At 42.9% G+C, this 17222-nt stretch overlaps 4 protein-coding genes across 7 annotated transcripts; 1 reads left to right on the forward strand and 3 right to left on the reverse strand.

Moving 5' to 3' along the window:
* Positions 1-237: 237 nt before the first annotated feature.
* Positions 238-4276, forward strand: LOC119549725 (succinate dehydrogenase [ubiquinone] flavoprotein subunit, mitochondrial). Of its 3 annotated transcripts, none has more exons than XM_037857963.1 (5): positions 238-296; positions 423-512; positions 1978-3575; positions 3634-3784; positions 3846-4276. In XM_037857963.1, exons 2-5 carry the CDS (start codon positions 456-458, stop codon positions 4023-4025), a joined length of 1986 nt encoding a protein of 661 aa, XP_037713891.1. In that variant the 5' UTR covers positions 238-296; positions 423-455; the 3' UTR covers positions 4026-4276. The 3 variants fall into 3 exon arrangements, with proteins under 3 accessions (XP_037713891.1, XP_037713894.1, XP_037713892.1); XM_037857966.1 differs by having other exon boundaries at positions 278-296; positions 426-512; XM_037857964.1 differs by having other exon boundaries at positions 293-340.
* Positions 4277-4542: 266 nt separating this feature from the next.
* On the reverse strand, positions 4543-6310 carry LOC119549726 (cytochrome b5 reductase 4). The gene is made up of 2 exons (XM_037857967.1): positions 4934-6310; positions 4543-4876 (listed from the first exon to the last, which is right to left on the reverse strand). Exons 1-2 carry the CDS (start codon positions 6256-6258, stop codon positions 4579-4581), a joined length of 1623 nt encoding a protein of 540 aa, XP_037713895.1. The 5' UTR covers positions 6259-6310; the 3' UTR covers positions 4543-4578.
* Positions 6311-6728: 418 nt separating this feature from the next.
* LOC119551068 (endoplasmic reticulum metallopeptidase 1-like) lies at positions 6729-10037 on the reverse strand. Its single transcript, XM_037860191.1, has 11 exons — positions 9925-10037; positions 9181-9866; positions 9033-9117; positions 8849-8969; positions 8627-8781; positions 8193-8570; positions 7833-8128; positions 7707-7776; positions 7500-7646; positions 6948-7436; positions 6729-6890 (listed from the first exon to the last, which is right to left on the reverse strand). The coding sequence occupies exons 1-11, from the start codon at positions 9943-9945 to the stop codon at positions 6729-6731; spliced, it is 2610 nt and encodes an 869-aa protein (XP_037716119.1). The 5' UTR covers positions 9946-10037.
* Positions 10038-10418: 381 nt separating this feature from the next.
* LOC119550209 (endoplasmic reticulum metallopeptidase 1-like) lies at positions 10419-15877 on the reverse strand. 2 transcript variants are annotated; one of them, XM_037858761.1, is made up of 12 exons: positions 15352-15877; positions 13664-13720; positions 12914-13605; positions 12763-12847; positions 12583-12703; positions 12364-12518; positions 11924-12301; positions 11566-11861; positions 11440-11509; positions 11233-11379; positions 10683-11171; positions 10419-10618 (listed from the first exon to the last, which is right to left on the reverse strand). In XM_037858761.1, the coding sequence occupies exons 2-12, from the start codon at positions 13682-13684 to the stop codon at positions 10457-10459; spliced, it is 2616 nt and encodes an 871-aa protein (XP_037714689.1). In that variant the 5' UTR covers positions 13685-13720; positions 15352-15877; the 3' UTR covers positions 10419-10456. The 2 variants fall into 2 exon arrangements, with proteins under 2 accessions (XP_037714689.1, XP_037714688.1); XM_037858760.1 differs by having other exon boundaries at positions 13664-13793.
* Between the last annotated feature and the right edge of the window lie 1345 nt (positions 15878-17222).

The raw sequence follows: 17222 nt of genomic DNA on the forward strand, positions 1-17222 counted from the left end.
GGTCACTTTTTGAGGGAAAAAACAGTTCATTGCTATTTGGTTCGATGAACCGGTGTTTATTTCGTATGCAAAATATGCAAATAAATAGGTTCATTTATAAAATGGTAAAATTCCATTCCAAAAATATGTATGGACGACGTGCATTAAACATATATAGATGATTAATGTTAGTCTGGAATTTTGTTCGATTTTCTTTTTGCACTCGTATGAACTAGTTCCGGTTCTTTTCACTTGGAGCGATTCAGTGAACCGAACTGCAGTGCCGACGAGCGGCAGTTCACACACAACATTTGAAAGTTTGTAAACTTTTCCTTTCAATCACATAGACACATCGATACACGTAGTTATTTGTTTTTTTAATAACACCAAACACCTCTTGTTATAAGCGCGTAATCCATTGTTTCCGGTCCAATCTCTTGCAGCAGCAGTAGCAGAACCTCGCAGCCCAGCCAACGATGTCCCGAATCATGCGTGTGCCATCGATTTTGGCCAAAAATGCAGTCGCCTCCATGGTAAGTATGTTTTCCGGTTGAAAAAAATTGGGATATACCATGTAATAGTGGTTATACAACCGGGGTCTATAGAGAACCCACGGCTCGTGATGTGACAACAGAGAAAGATCAAGAAATTGGCCAAAAAATGCGCCGCCCCATAGTTGTGTTATGTAATTTCGTCAATTTTCAGGGGCCAGGTGCTAATAATGGCCCTTCTGCTCGTTCAACTGCTGGCCATATAGCGTATAGAAGTCTAAGTAATTGTCTTTTGCAATTAACGTGATTTTAAACTGAAAAGTAAGGTGTGCAGCAGCGAGGTTATGTTATGCCTGCGCCCCGCCCCCTTTAACATTTCCCCTCTAAACTAGTGATATCGTGCATTTCGCTATGCGTGCAACGAATCCACTTGAAAACATTCAGTTTTGGATCAGTGACACGCCTCAAAAAGCTTTATAAGTACCGCTCAATCGGGAGAATTGGCATAGAAGAGAGGCTAATTTAGTAAGACAAAAAGAGAGAGAGAGAGAGAGACAGGGAGATTGGAAGATTGGGAGGCACGTCGGTCAGCTAACAAAACTAACAGCTGATTATACAATTGAGCTGATCACGGTGCTGAACCCCCCCGACCCCTTCCTCAGATTGTATACCCCTCGAAAAATGGGCAGTACAATTATTTAATTTGTCATTTACATAAGCTGTTATCAGTGCAAGTCTCTCTTTCTGCCTGTATTATCTACCCACAATTGGTGTGCTACGTCATCAGAACATCTCTATAGAGGTGGTTTAGTACTCCCCTCTATCTTAATCTGTTAATCTTGTTTTTTTATTTTGCCATAACTAGCTGGGGAAGTTCTAGTTGCATGTACTTTTTGTGCACTTTCCGGTCTTTATTTTTCGGAATCTTCTGATAAGATAACAGTCCTTAGATATTGCGGATACATAATTATTATGGGTCTCTTACTATTTCATAAACATTTGTGATCATTATAGACGTCTTTACCCCTACCAGGCTTATGAGGCTTAGGCAATCCTTTAGAATTTTACTTATATTATGTTAATACTTCCATACAAATGTTTATAAGTTGCAACTTATTTAGAGGAACGGCAACTAAGACAGTAATCTTTCAAGTTTACGTAATTTTTTCACAAATGATTGTTAATTATGGTTGAACGACTAACACAAACAATGGATTGATGACTTTATAGACAAGCCGAGGTTTTAAGTCAGTCATTTTTGTTCATATTGCAAACTGCAGTGAAGGGCGATAAATTAATCAACAGTTCAATATGTACATAATGTTATGATAGAAAATATATTCTTTTGTATTAGTAAGGAAAAATAAATTAAAGGTCAACAAGTGATGAGACCACTCTACTTGACGTTTATTATATAAGATACTATTTGAATAGTTTACCTTAATAGGTTTTTATTTAATTTGTTAAATGAAAAACAAGATCATTAATCCCTACCTATCTCTTACAGCAACGTGCCACCGCGATCGGAGTGCAGCGCAGCTACCACATCACACACGGCCGCCAGCAGGCCTCGGCGGCGAATCCGGACAAGATTTCGAAGCAGTATCCGGTGGTGGACCATGCCTACGATGCGATCGTTGTGGGAGCAGGAGGAGCCGGCTTGCGGGCGGCCTTTGGCCTGGTGGCCGAGGGATTCCGCACGGCGGTGATCACCAAGTTGTTCCCCACCCGCTCGCACACGATCGCCGCCCAGGGCGGTATCAATGCGGCGCTGGGCAACATGGAGGAAGACGACTGGAAGTGGCACATGTACGACACGGTCAAGGGCTCCGATTGGCTGGGCGACCAGGATGCCATCCACTACATGACCCGCGAGGCCCCCAAGGCGGTGATTGAGCTGGAGAACTACGGCATGCCCTTCTCGCGCACCCAGGACGGAAAGATCTACCAGCGCGCCTTCGGTGGACAGAGTCTGAAGTTCGGCAAGGGTGGACAGGCCCATCGCTGCTGTGCTGTGGCGGATCGTACTGGACACTCCCTGCTGCACACACTCTACGGCCAATCCCTGAGCTACGACTGCAACTACTTTGTGGAGTACTTTGCCCTGGATCTGATCTTCGAGGATGGCGAATGCCGCGGCGTGCTGGCCCTCAACCTGGAGGATGGCACACTGCACCGCTTCCGCGCTAAGAACACGGTCATTGCTACCGGCGGCTACGGACGCGCCTTCTTCTCCTGCACCTCGGCGCACACGTGCACCGGTGACGGTACCGCCATGGTTGCCCGCCAGGGTCTGCCCTCCCAGGATCTGGAGTTCGTGCAGTTCCACCCCACCGGAATCTACGGCGCTGGCTGCCTCATCACAGAGGGCTGCCGCGGAGAGGGTGGATACCTGATCAACGGCAATGGCGAGCGCTTCATGGAGCGTTATGCCCCGGTGGCCAAGGATCTGGCCTCCCGCGACGTCGTCTCGCGGTCGATGACCATCGAGATCATGGAGGGCCGTGGCGCTGGACCCGACAAGGATCACGTGTACCTGCAGCTGCACCATCTGCCGCCCAAGCAGCTGGCTGAGCGCTTGCCCGGCATCTCCGAGACCGCCATGATCTTTGCCGGCGTGGATGTGACCCGTGAGCCCATTCCCGTGCTGCCCACGGTGCACTACAACATGGGCGGTGTGCCCACCAACTATCGCGGCCAGGTGATCACCGTCGACAAGGAAGGTAAGGACGTGATTGTGCCCGGACTCTATGCCGCCGGAGAGGCTGCTTCCAGCTCGGTGCACGGTGCCAACCGTCTTGGTGCCAACTCTTTGCTGGATCTTGTTGTCTTCGGACGTGCCTGCGCCAAGACCATCGCCGAGTTCAACAAGCCCGGTGCCCCAGCTCCCACCCTCAAGGACAACGCCGGCGAGGCTTCGGTCGCTAATCTGGACAAGTTGCGCCACGCCAACGGCTCGATCACCACCGCCGATCTGCGCCTGAAGATGCAGAGGACCATGCAGCACCATGCTGCTGTGTTCCGTGACGGACCCATCCTTCAGGATGGTGTGAACAAGATGAAGGAAATCTACAAGCAATTCAAGGACATCAAGGTTGTCGATAGGTGTGTTATAAATATTCTAATTTTCTTGGTTCTCGCTAACATTCAGTTTATATTAAAGGTCGCTCATCTGGAACTCCGATCTCGTAGAGACGCTGGAGCTGCAGAACCTGCTTGCCAATGCCCAGATGACCATTGTGAGTGCTGAGGCGCGCAAGGAATCGCGAGGTGCTCATGCCCGCGAGGACTTCAAGGTCCGCGAGGATGAATATGTAAGTTTCCGTTAGAATCAACCTGCCAAACAGCTTGCTAATGGTCTTTAATTCTTTGCAGGATTTCAGCAAACCCCTTGATGGCCAGCAGAAGAAGCCCATGGATCAGCACTGGCGCAAGCACACGCTCTCGTGGGTGTGCAATGACAACGGAGACATTACGCTCGACTACAGAAACGTGATCGATACCACGCTGGACAACGAGGTTACCACTGTGCCGCCAGCGATCCGCTCCTATTAAGTCTAGACTTGGAGTTGCAGGACACCCGCATACATACCCCATACCATCACACAATCACATTTACGGATGTCTACTTAAACGTCTTTGTGGGCGCCAGTAAAACAATTTGTCAAGTCGCCAATGTGCTGCAAAGTGCTATCAACTGATAACTAGGAACTGGGCAGCGGTTCCTGGCGTTTTGCGATGAAATGTAAAACCAGCTTTTCTGTACATCCTATATATTCTTTATATATCAAACTTTGCTGTTTCTATTTATTTTTGTACGCTGCCCTCCATTTGGTTACTGTTTGGTTGTCGGTTATTTACGATTCTTCATAAGCGAATAGTGTGTACGAGTAGACAACGAGTTAGGTTTGAGGCGATTTTGACGACGCAGCCTGATCACAAGCAAATGATAAAACAAATCCAACTACAATTTTCTAGTATTTGTTAAACTTATTAAATTATTAAAACGAAAACATGTAAAAAACAATAAAAACAAAAGTCGAAACCATTTGCTATAAAGTAAATAAAAGTGATGAAGATTAAGTGCGCAATGAAATACATTTTTCATTTAGCCGCGGAAGACGTGAAATTGGTTTGGGTCAACATCCAGCTGTTTTAAAATATCTACGGCAGCGGTGTTGAAACCACTTGGACCACATATGGCCACATAAGTACATCGTTCCGGCTGCTTTTTCTGGAACATTGGGGTTAAAAGCTCCAGAGATATCCTTTGAGGACTATCCTCCGCTTGGGAAAGATAGTTTGTGCATCTAAATCTCTCGTCCTGAGAGTGTATTGCCTCTAGTTTCTCCTTTAACCAAATGTCCTCTTGGGTTTTGTTGAAGTACATCAGTTTCAAGCTTTCACTATGGATGTTTAAAATATGAAATAATGTTTGGTTTCAGAGCTCATCATTAACTTACATTCGGTTGGTATTTCTCTTCAGGATTGGTTGAATTAGACTTAAAATGGGCGTTAAACCACTTCCTGCTGCAAGCAGTAGAATGTTTCTATGTGCAGTGAGTTCAGAGAGCTGGAAAGTTCCACGGGGCGGACTCAAATGGACGCGGGAACCAGCTTGGAGCTGATGCAGGTGACAGGAAACGGGTCCATTGGGATACCTTTTGATCAGAAAGCTTAAGCACTCTAAACTAGAAGGGCAGTCCTTTTCTAAATTTAGGAAGGACTGATCCACAGGTGTGTAGCTTCGCTGAATGGCTCCACCTTCCAGCGGCACTTCTATATCCACATGGTAACCCACTGGCAGTACCATAAGTACCTCCCGCTGAACACTTTGCAGTCTGAAGTCAAAGGAATCGTGATTGAAATCCTTGCTGTAAGTTACTTCGTACTCGTAGGTTTCTTCTTGTGCGCTAGTGAAGTCCAATTTGCTGGTTACATGGGTGCCATATGTCGGCCAAGGTTCCGCCTCTTCCTTGCCCAGGACCAACTCAATCTTTCCCGTCTCTGCACCGATTTTCGCTGCCTTTGGAGGCCACACCACCTTGTTGGTTAGCTGGAAGTCAAATGTGTGCCAATTGTGCTGGATTAAAACCCGTACAGTCAGCTGCAGGGAATCTTTTCGCCGGACTAGCAATCCCGGATTGGCCAAGCTGCGTGTGTATAAGATTAGGGTAAGTTCGCTCCTCTGCTGGATCCAATCGAAACGAGGCACAATCTCTGGAGGCTTCAGAATCACACTGGTAATCTGAGGAGTATCTTTCGGTGGTTTTGTCTCATTCTCCTTCAGTGGTCCCACGTAGCATTTCCCCAGCAATTGCGGATAGTTCACCCAGGCGTGCACCTCGTCAAAGAGTTTGGTTGCATCGCTACCAACTCCCCGCATGAGTTCGTCCACTCCGCCCGGATGGAAGTCCATGTAGCGGGTGACATTGAACACACGACCTCGTATCGCCATCCAGGCGTCGTCGACCTTGTTGTGCCGGGCCAATTCTAGCCGGGAGACGGGCACCGCACGTCCTCCGGTTCCCGATAGATCTGCTCCAGAATTGCACAGCCTTATCCAGCTCATGAGAGAGTAGCCCGGCTTTAGGGCACACTTGTTGCGGGGATTGCCGGTGGCCGAGCCCGAAGCGGAGGATGATGAGGATCCATTGGAGCTGGGATTCAGTTTCTGAGGCGCGGTTACGGGCAATTGGAGGCCACCGCCGGATCCACCAAGAGCCACCAATTGTGGTGGCCTCATCGTTTTGTTACTGGCAGGGGGTTTGAGGGACGGATCGGACATTATCAGTCCTAAGAAGCGTTAACCACGGGAATCAACAAGCTAGCAATGGACACATCAATCAGCTGTTTTAGCAAGTGGTTCCAGGAACCAGTGAGTTCGTCGTAAGGAACTAGTTTTCCGCATTTTGGCGGTTGATTTAAAATTATAAATAGGAATATAAAGCTTATTATTTATTTAAAAGAATACTTAAAATAAATCTGGAAAGCTTTCTTTTCTTTTTCTTCGAAAATACTCTAGCATACTAGCAAGATAGAGACTAAAACTATTACACGGGAACCCGATTATATCACTTTTAAAGTTTTAGCTTCGAACTGCCAATTTCAAATACGTTACACTAAAAACAAATATTAAAGACGTGAATCTCAGATATAATTTCCTATCAAGTTTTGTTTTATCAGAATACTGTTGAAATCCCAATTTTAATTTGATATTTCAAATTTATTTTACGCATTTTTAAAAAACCTTTTTTATTAAAACTTATAGCGGTGGTAATCCGCAGGCCACTCAATCAGCACCGCAAAATCTGGGAATGTTTTGGCAAAATCCTGGGCTATTGAATCGCCTGTCGAATTCATAAATTGTCTGGCGACTCCAATTTGAACGACGGACTCATTAAAATCGTTACCGGATTTCTGGAAAATAACATATTTTAAGCAAATCTATTAATATTTCATGAACCAGCCGCATACCTGAAGTTCAAGAGTTAGGATTACTGGTGAATTATCCACACCGGAGCTAAAGTACATATAATATGGTGGGCTGGTGGTCAAGTAGCTCTCCTCTAAAGACCACTTGGTTATGGTTACGTCCTCTTCAGGCTGGATAAACAAACTTGAGTGATCCGTGAAAAAGATCTTGACCTCGATGAGCAGGGTATTGCCATTATCTATTACTGTTCTATTTAGGAGCTCAAGGGGCTTTTCTGGAACCGTCTCTACGGGCGTATTCCGAGGCAACCACATTCCGTTCAAACGATTATTCATATAACGGACATCGGGGATTGGCATACCGCACAGCATGTACTTTTCACAATCCGATTCCAAGCTTACCATTCCGGTTAAATTCACATTGGCTTCAACTAAAGGAGCATAACCACGTCTATCCTGGAAATTAAACAGATATCCGGACTCATCCTTACTAACTGTTCCGCTGAATTCGTAAAAGATCCGACGCACGTGCTTTAAAAGATAGGAAAGTCGGTTTAATAGAATATCTAAAAGTTTGAATTTTAGTTGTCTTACCAAATAGTAAACCCTTTCCACACTTGTCTTAGGACGATATGGGAAACCAATTTGAGTAGAGCTGGCTATATAAATAGTAGCGGCGCTTATGGCCATCAGGGTTACAATAATGAAGCCGGATCTATGCGACCTATTAACAAGCAAAATCTAAAATGGACTCAGAAAGTTAGCAAACATCGATGATTTAAAGAAACAAAATAAACATACCAAAAAGCCTAGGGACAGTACAGTACCCATGGCGACCAAGGCAGAAATTATCAGGTCGGGATTTGTATTTCTTTATAAGAAAGTATCAGTCAGAATATATTAAAATAAAACTATTTCAAAACTCACTGTCCAATACGACCCATCATCGGAGTAAGAATGACAATAAATGTGTAGAAAAGGTAGCTGTTGTACAGGAACGGAACCACCTGGACAATTTTCAGAACCACAGTCCAAGAGAAACCGCGGTCATGTAGAGAGGTCAATAGATTAAGAAACAAGGGAATAACGTAGAAGACCAGAGTCCACGTAATAATATAGGTCGTACGCAATCCGTAGAAATTTAGAGCAACACAGAGAAGTGATAGGATAATGGCATGTCCATGAAGAGCCATTTGTAGTTGCTGCGCATACGTAAGATTCTTCTGAGAAGATAGTAATTTTAAAATCTAGGAAATAAGCAGTAAAATTTAAAAATAATGTACTTACATAATTCTGAATTCTCAGATACACAAAACTAGGCAGAGCCAGACCCACAAGACTGGGGCACACATAAAGGCCTAAAGAAAGTGCCGGAGTGCTGAAATAGGTCATGGTTAGACCATGCTTATCAAACATATATGCAACCAATATGGGCAGAGCTAGACCCATTACAAAGGCAACGACTTGGACTATAAGAATCGGGATGAACCAAATTAGGATCTTCGTAAAAGCCACATTGGATTTTACCGCCATGCGTAACAGTGATATGTAGACTAGGATGATAATTACTCCGGCAACGGCATAGTTTAGAATTATACCATTGCTCTCTGAATATCTGACAAAGAACAGTCCCAAGACATCAAAGAAGACTGTTGTTCCTTCAACCTTTGGATAATACCTTTTTGTAGTTAAAAGAAAAGTGGTAATTTGTTATATCTTACGGTTGTGTCATGCAGCTCTGGGGCATTGGCCAGGGCTTTAACTAGGCCTAAAAGGTTGTCTCCTGTGTTTTGAATAGCAGCTCGAGGAATTACATCATAACTATCGTACTTTGTGTGATATACATAACCATTGACACACTGACCCAGATCCAGTCCTGCAGGATAATCAAGAGTAATAATATAATTCCAGTTAAATTAAAGGTTTGTAGTTTAATAACTTACCGACGAGATTTCCATAAGCTACAAAGATACGATAATCTGTGTCCGATGGTATAAGACCAGTCTGAAAGATTTCTTCAGCCATAGTGGTGGCAAATGGATGTTTTGCATGGTTCTTGTAATACTAAAATAAGAAAGTTCTTCATTTAAAATTATGTTTTTGAAATATAAATATAAACAGCCTTACATCGAGAAGCCAGGGGTTATTGGGTCCTGTCTGGAAGAGGATTTCCCGACTTCCGCTGCCGGCTGCATCCAGATTTATTAAGACTCTTTAAAATAAAAAGTTAATATAAGAAGTAAGCGGATAAATTAAACAATCTTGTACAACTAACTTGCAGTTTGGAGCCCATTTGTGTTGGGTAATGAAACCGTGCGATGCCAGCAGCGAACTCTCCTCGGCTCCATTGAGGAGAAAGATGATTGTGTGCTTAAAATTTTCCTTGGACGTTGTATACACTCGCAGTACCTCCAGGACAGATACTACCATGTGACCCGCATCACCGGCAGACGGAGTAGTAGGCTTGGAATCAAAGTGGGTGTTGACCAGCAGGTAATCCTCACTTGTGCAGTTCTTGGGCGTCACTTTGATCACGATATTCTGCACTGCCTGATATTGGCATAGGGCACCGGACCTGACATACGAACCGGAAACTATTTGTCGGTCAATCTCCATGTCAAAAAAGTCTTCTAAAACGTTTGCCTGAATTAAGGCCAGTTCGCTCAGTAAGAACTGAACGGTTTTGTTCTCATTCGCATCGCTGCCGACGAGCTTTGTGCCGATCTTATCGAAGTCGTAAAGATTGGATTGGGCGCGTTCGGCGATGAAAACTCCCTTGGACACATCATCCAAGGTATTGGCACGAGGAAGGCGATAGAAAAGAGGTACCACAACGCCCAGGAAAAGGAAACCCCATAACAAAAAAGATACACCGGTAAAATTCCAGGAACTCTTAGGGATGTTTGTCTTTTTTCGCAAAGCCCTCTGTAATGTGGCTGTCTCTACAGAATCGTTGGTTAACTAAAACAAATTATAAAACGTTAATCAAAAATTCCAAGTCTTGCTGAATTTTACCTACAAGAAAATCCTTGTCTACCATTTTCTTGCTTTGTGACGATTCCTCCGCCAAAACTAGACTGAAATTAGTTCAAATACTTGGGCCTTTATATCCAAAATATAGACGGTTCATAATAATAATAGCCCATTGCAAATCAATTGCACGTTTGCTTATCGTAAACACTGGCAATTTAGATTATTCTTTATAACCATTTTAAACCAATAAAAGTTGAGGTAGTCTTACTGAGATTCGACGAAAAAAAAGAATTTTTATTGCAGATAATATTTTTATTGATTAACTTAATATTATTATAGTGAAGTATTGAAGTAACAACTAGGCTCTAAGTCAGATCCAGCTATTTGATATCACTTGTGATAAGTGATTTTTATGGTTTCAGACCTTGATGCTATATAATAGTTATACAGTTCGTGCCCTTCAAAACTGATAAAGTAGTTGGTCAAAATAGGTTTTCAATTCAAAGAATATTTACTAATGGAATTCTTTATTATTTACGAAATTCAAATTCATACTAATTAATCAACTTAGATTCGGTCTAAAATATGTATCGGTGGTAGTCCGCTGGCCATTCAATCAGGACCGCGGAGTCGGGGAATGTCTTGGCAAATTCCTGAGCAGTTATATCGCCTGAAGTATGCATAAACTGTCTGCCAACTCCGATTTCACAGACTGGTACGTTGAAGTCTCCGTTGGATTTCTAGAAAATCAAACCGAATACGATTTAATATGAATTTCTGGAACAAGGTGCTTCAACGTCTTACCTGAATCTCAATAGTAACACTAAGAGGAGAATCATCTACCCCGTAAGTGAAGAACACATAATAGGGTGGGGTAGTGGACAAGTAGCTTTCAATTAGCGACCACTTGGTGATGGTTGCATCCACATAAGGCTCAATGTACAGAGTCGAATGGTCTGTGAACCTTATCTCGAATTCGAACCGAACAGTGTTGCCATCTTCCAAAACAGTTTTGTTCAGAAGCACCAAGGGTTCATCGGTGGCAGGTTCAATGGGTATTTCCCGAGGCAACCAAGTTCCGTTCAGACGATTCTTCACATAGCGAGAATCGGGATATGGCACTCCGCACATCATGTACTTGGCACAGTCGGATGCCATGCTCACCATGCCAGTTAGATCCACTTTGGCTTCCAGTAGGGGAGCACTACCACGACGATCCTGGAAGTTGAACAGATATCCGGACTCATCCTTGCTAATGGTTCCATCGTATTCGTAAAAGGTTCGGCGCACATGCTGCAAGGGAAAATGGATGTTATCAAAAGGTTTCAAATAGCACTTTACTTATTTCACTTACCAAATAGTATACCCTTTCGACATTAGTCCTTGGACGATATGGAAAACCAATTTCCGTGGAGCTGGCAATGTAAATAGTGGCCGCACTTACGGCCAACAAAGCCAGCAGAATATAACCCGATCGACGTGAGACATTTATAAGCAAAATCTAAGGGTTACAGATAAGAAAGTAAAGAATAGTTTACAATCAAAGCAGTAAAAAACTTACCAAAAATCCCATTGAAAGAATAGTTCCCAAGGCGGCCATGGCAGAAATGATCAAGTCAGGATTGGTGGTCCTAAAAAATAAAACAAATTTAAAAACCATATTTCCTAAAAACACAGGCTAACTTACTGTCCAAAACGACCCATCATTGGGGTTAGAATCACAATGAATGTGTAGAAAAGATAGCTATTGTAAAGGAACGGGACGACCTGTGTCAGTTTTAAGATCCCAGTCCATGAGTATCCGCGATCCTGGAGAGTGCTCAGCAAATTAAGAGCCATAGGGATGACATAGAAGACCAGGGTCCACGTAATGATATATGTACTACGCAGGCCGTAATAATTGATGCCAATCCCAAGGATCGACAGAACAATAGCATGCCCATGGAGAGCCATTTGCAGTTGGTGGGCGTAGGTGATTTTCTCCTAGGGATAAAGATATTCGTTAGATCATAAGTTAACTAGTTGGTTAAATGTGTTAAGCTCACATTCTTCTGCAGCCTGAGGTAAATGAAACTGGGAAGAGCCAGTCCCACAAGACTTGGGCAAACGTACAGGCCGATGGAAAGAGCCGGAGTGCTGAAGTAGGTGAGCGATAGTCCGTACTTATCGAACACATATGCGACCACTATGGGAAGAGCTAGTCCCAGCACAAAGGCTATCACTTGAAGGACAAGGATGAGGACGAACCAGCCTTGGACCTGTGCTGCGGTAACGTTAGAGACATCCGCTATGCGCAAAAGAGATACATAAACCAGGATAATGGCCACCCCAGCCACGGCATAGTTGAAGGTTTTTCCATTGTCCGCCGAGTAGCTAACAAAGAACAATCCTAGGACATCGAAGAACACGGCTTTTCCGGTCTCCTAAAATGGAGAAACATTACAAGGTATTAAGTAAAATCTTGTCATTGCTTGAAAAAACTTACAGTGGTATCAGCCAATTCTGGGGCATTGGCAAGGGCTTTAACCAGAGCCAAAAGGTTGTCTCCCGTGTTCTGAATAGAAGCCCGAGGTATGATATCATATTGGTCGTACTTTGTGTGATAGACGAAACCGTTGCAAACCAGACCAATGTCATAACCTGTGTTATAAAATGGATTCATTTGCATTAATCCAAATTAGTATGTTAAGGTATTGTTCCTTACCAACGATGTCACCATAGTCGGTGAATATATCAAAGTCAGTATCCGAGGGCACAATACCAGTTTGGAAAATTTCCTCAGCCATGGTGGTAGCAAATGGATGTTTCGCACTCTCTTTGTAGTACTGCAATACATAGATAGATCAATGGAAATTTCCCTTTATAAAATGGTAGTAGTCTTCACCTTGACAAGCCACGTATTGTTGGGACCGGTCTGGAATAAAAGCTCCCTACATCCACTACCAGCTGCATCCAAATTAATTACGACCCTTTAAAAACAAAAATTGAAAGTTTAACTTTTTAAAGACTTATTAAATGTATTTTTTTTGACTAACTTGCAGTATGGTGCCCATTTGTGTGAAGTAAGGAAACCGTCAGAGGCCTGCAGGGAGTTCTCCTCGGATCCGTTGAAGAGGAAGATAATTGAGTGGGTTAACTTATCCGTCGAGGTTGTGATAATTCTGATCACCTCCATCATGGTCACAATCATGTGACCCGCATCGCCGACTGATGGACTGGTGGGCTTTGAGTCAAAGTGGGAATTCACCAGCAGGTAATTTTGGCTCGTACTGCCCTTGGGCGTTATTTTAACCACTATATTCTGCACAGCCTGATACTGGTATTGTGCTCCGCCCCTCACATACGAACCATAAGCAAGTTGATGGTCTATCTCCATATCGAAATAGTCTTCAAGAACATTCGCCTTAATTAGAGCTAGTTCTTTTAGAATATACTGAACGGTTTTATTCTCGTTTCCATCGCTTCCGACCAACTTGGTGCCAATCTTTGCAAAATCGTAGAGATTTTCCTGGGCGCGTTCGGCAATAAAGACTCCCTTGCCCACATCCTCGAGGGTATTGGCCTCAGGAAGGCGGTAAAAGAGGGGCACCACGACCGTTAGGAAGAGTGAGGCCCAGAAAATGACGAAGCCACCGTCCATATACCATGGAATTTTGGGTATCTGACTCTTAATTCCTGCATTCTTTTTCACACTGGCTGATTCAATCGAATCAAGTGATTCCGTCAACTAAAAAAGGTACTAGTTAGTTTACCAAGCACTTGAGGTTTCACAATTTCTTTCTTACAAGAAGGTCCTTGTCGCCCATTCTGCTCTGGTCTGCGGCTCTTGCTCAGAACGATATCTTTAACAGAATGAGGTTGATTGGAAAGTGGAGTCTTTTATATTCAAAAATCGGTCGGAATAACCTATGATTGCTATTAGCATTTTAGTTATCGCACGTGTCGGTTATTAAGATTATGATTTATTACCTATTTATTGTAATAAATGCGAGGGTGGGTTTGAGGTTAATCATTACTATTACTATATAATATTATACTAATATTAGTATTTTAAAAAATCTGTCTAAATCGATTGTTCGTTAACATTTTTACAGTATAGCAGTACAGTATAGTAAAACCTAATTTTGATCTAGACAATAAGGGTTCGTTTAGCACTTTTGTCTATATCGAAAATTAAATATAGTCTTCTTCAATTTAATTTAAAAAAAAACAGGGACTTAAACTAATAGAACTACCCTCGTGGGAATCAAAGAGTAATCAAACTTGCAGTTAATCACTATGTCTCAAGCATTTTTCCACTCTTTTTTTTAATGATTGCAAATCTTTATGGTTACAGACCCACCTCAAAATCAGTATTGCCAACCAATTGAACACATACAATTTGAATTGGAGCACCAGATAGCCCAACTTAAATGAGATAAGCTCATAAATATAATTATATCGATATTTGCCAAACATAATGATTATTTATGTTCCTATTTAATTAGTTTAATGTGCCTAAAATATACTCCTAGCACTTAAAATTGATTATTAACTTTTTAAAACCAGTAGACACTAACTCGAAAAGTTATTAACAGACATTTTATTCGGATGTTCACTTTAATAAATAAGTAATTCTAAAAATCAGAAATCAATAAAATTGTATGCAAAAGTTTAAATTTCTTAAAAATTCCAACATCAATTTAAATTGTTTTTGTTCATTTGTCTTTGTTCAATTCAAAGTACAATAAGAGAATAAATGTTTTCAATTTTTGAAAAGAAAGTTATAGAAAATGCGCTTGCCTACCCCACACAAAATGTTCAAATCTTTATTGTACCTTCTATGTATATGTATAATTATGTTTAATCAATCCCGATAATTTTCAACCGAAAATGTTTGACAGTTTTTAAGTGGTAAAATAATTTTAATACCCGTTACTCGTAGAGTAAAAGGGTATACTAGATTCGTCGGAAAGTATGTAACAGGCAGAAGGAAGCGTTTCCGACCCCATAAAACTGTGGCTCCTACAGTTTTGATGCTAGAATACAACTTTTAACTGAAATGTATTGTTCTAATCAATACCTATCGATTGACGCAAAAAAAATTGCCACGCCTACTTTAACGCCCACACACCGCCCACAAACTTCAAAAAATCGTAACTATGAACGCGGATATCTCGGAAACTATCAAAGATAGAGAATTGGGATTTCAGATTTGGATTCCATAGCCTTGAGCGCAGCGCAAGTTTGCTACGCGAATATTCCACGCCCACTCTAACGCCCACAAATCGCCCAAACCTACGGCGCCCACAATTTACATGCCAAAAAAAAATTGTAACTTAACTTTTAACTTAACTTAACTTTTACCTTTTTCAGTCACGCTTTGCTGCTTGCATATCTCCATTTCCCTTTTGTCCCTTTAGCTGAGTAACGGGTATCTGATATTCGAGGTACTCGACTATAGCGTTCTTCCTTGTTTTTTTTTTGAACTTACCACCATTCATTCCTTAGCGCATTCTCACAGGACGATCCGCTCAAGTCGCGCATCCTGGCCGTTGGCAATGATTTCAAGGGTGAGCAGACCTCGAGGAGCCGCGCTACGGGCTACAGATCAGAGAATTTGTCCACGGAACAAAGCTCAAAAAACATTCGACTATACACTAAAGTGCGGGCTACAGATCAGCGTATTTTTTCGACGAGGAGGAAGGGCCGCGCCACGGACTACAGAATGAATGTTCTAGCAAACAACAAAAATATCTTAGACTCACCATATCTCGACAATATTGAGAGCTTGAACACACTTACACCAAGAGCATTTTGGAATGGAAAAAATAAGCACTTTGTTAATTTTCGGGTTGTGTTGGTTTGGGGTAGCACTAATAAATTTTTAATATTTTACAAAGCAAGTTCAGAAAAAAATTGATGTGAACTGTTCACAAGTTCGAACGAATGGCATTCTACATCACCGGACTGGCCGCATTTTGTTTAGGAATCGACGGGTAGCGAAACTGAATTAAGGTGCATTCTGGTAATCGACAATGGATCGTACAGCCAACGAGTGCCGCGTGGGCTGGAGCGACTTCAAGCAGCCGGAGCTGCATTCCGCAAGGATCCCAAGAAGGAGGCCACTCCCCAGAGCTCCGCAGAAGGTTCCTCCGCGGCGACGGCTGTGGAGGCACCGGCCAAAGTCCAGGTGGGCATCGACATCCCCAACATCGAGGAGGAGGAGCCGCGCTACGGGCTAGAGATCAGAGAATTTGCCCAAGGAACAAAGCTCAAAAAACATTCGACTGTACACTATAGTGCGGGCTACAGATCAGCGTACTTCTTCGACGAGGAGGAGGAGCCGCGCTAAGGGCTACATATCAATGTCATCAGCATAGTCATTAGGCATAGATCTGCTGATGATTCCAGTTTGTTATCACGTTGCGCTCGAGGGGGCACTTTTCAGCAGAAGAGTGTCCCTTCGAGCGCAACTTGATAACCAACTGGAATCATCAGCAGATCTATGACTAATTTGATAACATTGATCTGTATCCCGTAGCGCGGCTCCTCCTCCTCGTCGAAAAAATACGCTGATCTGTAGCCCGCACTTTAGCGTATAGTCGAATGTTTTTTGAGCTTTGTTCCGTTGACAAATTCTCTGATCTGTAGCCGGTAGCGCAGCTCCTCCTCGAGGTCTGCTTACCCTTGAAATCATTGCCAGCGGCCTTCCTTTCTTGGGATCCTTGCGGAACGCAGCTCCGGCTGCTTGAAGTCGCTTCAGCCCACGCGGCACTCGTTGGCTGTACGATCCATTGTCGTTTACCAGAATGCAGCTTGATTCAGATTCGATCCGTCGATTCGTAAACAAAATGCGGCCAGTCCGGTGATGTAGAATGCCATTCGTTCGAACTTGTGAACAGTACACATCACATTTTTTTTTGATCTTGCTTTGTAAAATATTAAAAATTTATCAGTGCTGCCTCAAACCAACACAACCCGAAATTTAACAAAGTGCTTATTTTTTCCATTCCAAAATGCTCTTAGTGTAAGTGTGCTCGAGCGCTCAATATAGTCGAGATGTGCTGAGTCTGAGATATTTTTGTTGTTTGCTAGAACATTCAATGGCAGTTGCCACTACGCCTACTTTGGCTGAATTTTTCCAAGCAATTTAAAACGAATCTGGCAAATCCAGTGTAGTAGAATGCCGTGACCTTCCATTCATTCGAACTTAGGGGGTGCCCATGTCTATAAGGTTCATTTCTGTATTACTTTCTCTCGAGTTCACATCATTATACCCTTGCAGAGGGTATTATGATTTCAGTCAGATGTTTGCAACGCAGTGATGGAGACGTTTCCGACCCCATAAAGTATATATATTCT

Source organism: Drosophila subpulchrella, chromosome 2R, assembly GCF_014743375.2.
Source record: "Drosophila subpulchrella strain 33 F10 #4 breed RU33 chromosome 2R, RU_Dsub_v1.1 Primary Assembly, whole genome shotgun sequence".
Classification (NCBI taxonomy): domain Eukaryota; kingdom Metazoa; phylum Arthropoda; class Insecta; order Diptera; family Drosophilidae; genus Drosophila; species Drosophila subpulchrella.